This window comes from Sus scrofa, chromosome 16 (genome assembly GCF_000003025.6).
Source record: "Sus scrofa isolate TJ Tabasco breed Duroc chromosome 16, Sscrofa11.1, whole genome shotgun sequence".
NCBI lineage: Eukaryota > Metazoa > Chordata > Mammalia > Artiodactyla > Suidae > Sus > Sus scrofa.
In genome coordinates, this window is record NC_010458.4 from 25,897,387 (window position 1) to 25,903,386 (window position 6,000).

The 6,000-nt window shown below is 44.5% G+C and overlaps 1 protein-coding gene across 1 annotated transcript in view; it reads left to right on the plus strand.

Annotated features, from left to right (window-relative positions):
- C7 (complement C7) overlaps positions 1 to 5,321 on the plus strand; it is a gene marked incomplete at its 5' end in the record, with an annotated part of 55,848 nt that extends 50,527 nt beyond the window's left edge. The window contains 3 exon segments of the mRNA NM_214282.1: positions 870 to 960; positions 3,550 to 3,734; positions 5,140 to 5,321. Coding sequence (NP_999447.1) covers positions 870 to 960; positions 3,550 to 3,734; positions 5,140 to 5,321 — 458 coding nt within the window.

Consider the following 6,000-nt stretch of genomic DNA (forward strand, 5'->3'; position numbering starts at 1 on the left):
GTAGTCAGGCATAGCCGAGGCCATGGCAAATCGTGCTCTTGTAAGCTAGACCAAGGTGTTCTCCTGTCAAATTTGGAATGATGGTTGGCTTTCCATCAGTTTGTAAAAAACATAAAATAATGGAAAGGATTTTATTAATGTAAATCACCGACAGACATTTACTCACTGTCGAGGGGACACCACTTGGTAACTTACATGTAAGAGGTTGCTATAGATGTCCTTGAGTTACTGAGAGTTCTCCACACATGTAGGCTAAGGTATGGTGCTGCTTTCTCTCTTGTTATAGGCACAGTGGGCAAAATGCAGTCCAAGCAACAATCAGTTTTTAAATCCTAACTTCTTGATGAAAGGGAGCCTACTCTATTGGCCTTAGGATCAGACAAAAGTGGACTTAAATCCTGGCTTAGCCAATTTGTTAACTAGCATGAATTCTTAGGTGTTCCTAGGAATGCTCTATTCTTTTGTTTTGTTTTAGGGCTGTACCAGCGGCAAATGGAGGTTCCCAGGCTAGGGGTCGAATTGGAGCTGTAGCCACCAGCCTACACCACAGCCATGGCCACGACAGATTCGGGGCACATCTGCGACCTACACCACAGCTCAGGGCAATGCTGGATCCTTAACCCATTGAGTGAGGCCAGGGATCGAACCCTCATCCTCATGGATGCTAGTGGCGTTCGTTAACCAGTGAGCCAAGACAGGAACTTCAGGAATGCTCTATTCTTGTAAAATGTTTTATAGCTTTTTTTTAAAATTGTAATACTTTCACTGAGAACATTACAGAGCCCAATTCAACAACTAAAACAATACCTTGTTTTCTATGAAGAAGCTCTTCTTCTAATGATTGCATCTCTGTTACCCTTTTCTTTTAGAGGCCCCTTTGGCAAAGAAAGTGCCTGAATGTCAGCTCTGGGAGAAACTGCAGAATTCAAAATGTGTTTGTAAAATGCCCTATGAATGCGGGTAAGTGCTGTCTTTGTTCACTTCTCTCTGTTTTATTTTATTCAAAATAAATAGGATAATTCCTTAGAGGCTAGTCTCTGATAGATCGAAGGTGTTACTTTCCCAGGGTTAAAGGTCTTTGTGCTTCAATCTGGTCCATTTGCTGCCTGATTTTTGCCTAGGTCACCATTGGTGGGTAAGCATTGTTCTAATCTGGTTAGTGAGAAAGGCTGAGCACCTGCTTGCACACTGTTTGTCTGCTATATAAAATGCGGCAAAATGACAAAACTCATCTGAAGATTTAGAGCTTGAGGAGATTAGGGCTGAAATTCCCTTAAAACATAAACTCTTAAAGCAATACCAACAGAGAAAAAAGCCGCTGCTTTTCTGATTCTTGAAATGTCCTTTTCTAGATTTGCATTATAAGGACACCATCCAACTTGAAATCACTCCATTGCAGAAGGATATCTGAAGTAGTTACTAAATGTCTGAGACAGATGGCACCTTACAGAGGATGGGAGGAGGTATCTTGGTGGGACCAATTATGGAAATGTGGGCAGAGTAAAGAAAACTGCAAGCCATAGGGTGGTACTCCTGGACTGGCAGCAGCTAGGGTGTGTGGTACATCCGTGACTAAGCTGGAAGTTGTGAGAGAGGAGCATTTACAAAAGCCTGAAGATGGAGAGAGCAAGTTGAGAAGGAGCTGAGTCTCTCATTTTTAGGGACCCAGAGATCCCCAGGAGTGAGCCAGGAGAATAAACACCCCCACTCACTCTCATCCCTTCAACCAATCTCCTGCCACAGCCCCCCATTGATCAAACATCCCTGAAACTAGAGGACAAGGAAGTCTACTAATGGGATCCATATGTACCTGTTTCCCAGGCAGGGTGCAGAAGAGAGGAGGGTGAATCTGGGGAGGTAAATGTGAGATATCCAGTGGCCATCTTTAATGTCAGGAAACAAAGCACAAATTTATTGCTCAATTAAGTGGCTTTCAATTAGTATGGTCATCAAAACAGATATTTACCTCCTTGAACACTTACATTGGGTAACGATGACCATGGTGGTATCTTTTAAGAAGTAGCTTTTCGGGAGTTCCCTTTCAGTGAAGCAGGTTACGGATCTAGTGTTGTCACTGCAGCAGCCTGGGTTGCTGCTATGGCACAGGTTTGACCGCTGGCCTGGGAACTTACACAATCGAGACACAGGCAAAAAGTAAAAACAGAACAACAAAAACGAAGTAACTTCTTTTTTTTTTTTTTTTTTTTTTTTTCTTTTTGCCATTTCTTGAGCTGCTCCCGTGGCATATGGAGGTTCCCAGGCTAGGGGTCCAATCGGAGCTGTAGCCACCGGCCTACGCCAGAGCCACAGCAGTGTGGGATCCGAGCTGAGTCTGTGACCTGCACCACAGCTCACAACAATGCCGGATCCTTCACCCACTGAGCAAGGCCAGGGACCGAACCCGCAACCTCATGGTTCCTAGTCGGACTCGTTAACCACTGAGCCACAACGGGAACTTCAAGAGGTAACTTCTTATGTGAAGGAGAACATACAACTAAATAGTATAATTGGAAATGATCAGCCCAGAATATTCTGACTGTGCTGTTATTCTTTATTAAACATTGTTTATTTTGATTCACTTTCATCCTCTTTACAACTTCTTAAATTCATTTAGTTTATCTGCAGCCTCTTGTGTATAGACATGGTAAGAGGTTTCATGTCAGGTACTGATCACAAGGTAGGTGGCCTTGTAAGCTCTCTACTCTTTAGGCTGTTCTAAGTACTTCGATTTAAAGGTTAAATAAACAGGTAAAATAGAGATACAGTGATTTGTTTCTGTTACATAAATGTCCAAGTAAATTTAGCTCTTGGTCAGAGAAGAAAACATTCCAGTTAAATATATGTAAGTGAATGTGGAGTCTGTCTACTATTCAAAAATGCCCTGTTGTCTAAGGTTTCACTATAGTAATGACTTCCTTACCCATCAGTATTAACAAATGTGGTTGTTTTTATTACTGACATTTCAAATAATCAGCACTATTTTAGCATCAATGCATAAGAAAAAAGTAACACATTTTATGCAAATATTTTCAGACTACTTTGTAAACATAGATACTCTAAAAATAGCATTGAAAAATAGAGTTCCTCTTCCTTGGAGGATTCAACTGTGGAAAATTTTATTATATTATATTATGGGCTCCTGGACTGGGAGGAACCACTTTTTTCTGCAGTCAAAGGTCCCTTTTGACTGCAGTCCCTCTGAGTGTTTGATCTTTGCTGATTTTCTGTCACCTTCTTTCTTGTCAATCCACCAGCCGTTGCTAGCAGATGTTGCCTTCTCTTCTGATTTGCTGCATGCTATCTGTTTTAGGTGAAACTAAATCGACACTAGATATCTAAGCTGTGAGCAAATGAAGAGCAAAATATGTTCATTTTGAAGCTGGGAGGGCAATGGGCCCTATAATGAAGGGCATTTGAGCTCCTCTTCCATCTTTTGGCTGTGGGTGATTATATGAGGCACTGCTCTCAGAGCCTCACCTTTCACTTCTGGTTCTCAGCTTTGAAGAATGAAAATCTTGTAAATAAAGTAGTTTTAAAAACATGTTTCAGATCTTCCTTAGACGTGTGCGCTCGAGATGAGAGAAGCAAAAGGATCCTGCGACTGACAGTTTGCAAGATGCATGTTCTCCAATGTCAGGGTAGAAATTACACTCTTTCTGTTGGGGAGACCTGTACTCTGCCTGGCTCCGCTGAGAAAGCTTGCGGTGCATGTCCACTCTGGGAGAAATGTGATGGTAAGGCGCACTGGATCTTTGTAACTATAAAAATGCTAAAGTTACAGTAAAGTTTTCAAAAATGTGGTTTTCTAGCATAGCAGCATATCAAAACAGATCCTGGGGATAGCAAAGAATCACACTGGTCTGAGTATGAACTGCCCTCCCCGACTTCCTTCCCTGGGGAGGGGTTGGATCAAGAACCTTCTCTGATGGTCTGAGTGTCCTCCCAAACAACATGTTCCACCTACATGATTTTTGCTCTGTCCTTGTAGAATCTATATTACATAATCATTAAAAAAAAAAAGGCCGCACAAAAATAACATTTTTTAAAAGAGCAAAATTTATATCACATCCTTAACAGGAAATATCACTAGCCATACATATTAGGTAACTATACAAATACATACAATGAGACAAAATAAGACGGGAGAGTCTAGCCAGATGCTGCTCAAAACTTGAGTGAGGGGGTGATGCTTCTTTGTGATAAAGGGTGTTTAGCAAGCGTGAGGGGCACTTACCAAGCTGATACTTTCTCCTGGAAATAATCAGAGGATGTGAACAGGATAGAAAAGGAGGTCCTACTTTCTCAAGCTGTTGATTCCATGCTTGCTGGTGCTGTGTCCAGGAAGTACTTACAGTGATCATGACAACCAGTTTTCTTTAAGGGAGAAAAACTGGGTCGCCGGAGCCAAGTTACCGCCCTCTGTTTTCCCATCTGTAAATTTGGGAGCCTGACTGAGCTATAAGGTTTCTATCTGAGATGCTTCTCAGGTCCTCCCCTCCTGAGTGGTACCCGCCCCCGGCCCTTTCTCCTCACTCCTGTCCCTCTGCAGCAGAGATGATGACATAGTAACTCCGGCCAATTCTGGGTAACTTTCCGTTTGGCAGTCACCTTGGTCAGCGGGCCGACTTGGTTACCCTCCTTCTAGGGACACGTAATTGATATTCCAGCCTCGCACCTTCAGCTCAAACATCTCTTTCCTCCTTTCTGGTTCGTCTTTACAAGGGTGGGGGTGGGAGTGGGGTGGGGAGACCTGAGACCGTTTGCGTTTCAGGCCCTCTCACTCAAAGCTTCTGTTTAAGCCTCGCAGCCGGGCTCTTGGCTGAGGTCTCCGCATTTGGTCTGGGCGTTGAGGGATCACTTCGGGTTTTCGGGGACAGCACGTGGAGGACAGAACTGCCGCAGGGAAGAGCGGGTCCAACCGATAGAAAGCCTGACACCATCCTCAAAGCGTCCTCGTTTTGGGTGGAGCTTCCTTTCCCGGTCCTGCTGCTTTTCCTGGGGGTCCAGAAGCGGGGGTCGTAGATTGCATCGAGCGAGGCAGGAGCTCTCCAGTCACCGCCTCATGACTTTGGACGTGGTGCACCTTGCATCCCCCACCTCCACCACGTACCATCAAGCCTCTCTCGCTTCTTTTTCCAGCCCAAAGCAGCAAATGTGTCTGCAGAGCCGCCTCGGAGTGCGAGGAAGCGGGGTTCCGCGTCTGCGTGGAGGTGAACGGCAGGGAGCAGACGATGACCGAGTGTGAGGCCGGCGTCCTGAGATGCCTAGGACTGAGCATCACTGTCACCAGCATCAGGCCCTGCGCGCCCGAAGCCCCGTAGCAACCCCGGCGCGCACAACCTGCCACGTAGACAGCTTCTCAGCACACAGGCCTCTTCTTTCTCCTCCCACTCATGTCCACTTCTCCCAGTCCCCTGCGTAAACGCAAACCCCTCGTTCTCCCAAATCTAGATCCAGATTCTCTCTTTCTCCTCTCTTTTTTTTATTTTTTTTTCATTCGTACATTTTTTCTCTTGCAATCAGAAAAATATAGTCTTTAAAAAAAACCCCAGTAACATTACACTTTGGTTGCACTCAGTTCGTAGAGGACAGACACCCAGGCTGCATTCTTTCTTCTCTTTTTAAATGTCAGTCAGGATGAAAGATATTCATGAACCTTTGCAGGAGCTAATTGTGTATTCTTGGAAAATCGCTAACTCTTCTGGATGTTGATTTTTTTTTTTTATCTGAAAATTAGAGGATTAGATTTGAGAAATTCGAATGCGCGATTCGGCCTTTCGGCCTATAACTCCGCCCATGGGCGGGAGCGCATTCTGCAAATAGCCTAGAGAAACAGAAAGATGACAGGGGCCGGCTTCCCTCGAGTGAAACCGAGTACAGCAAAGGGGACCGTCAATGGAGAAAGACAGACACGATTTTTCCACATCAAGTAGTAATCTCACACTTCAACCTGTGACTCAAGCACCATACCATGGGATCCCTAATTTTACCAGAAGGTTG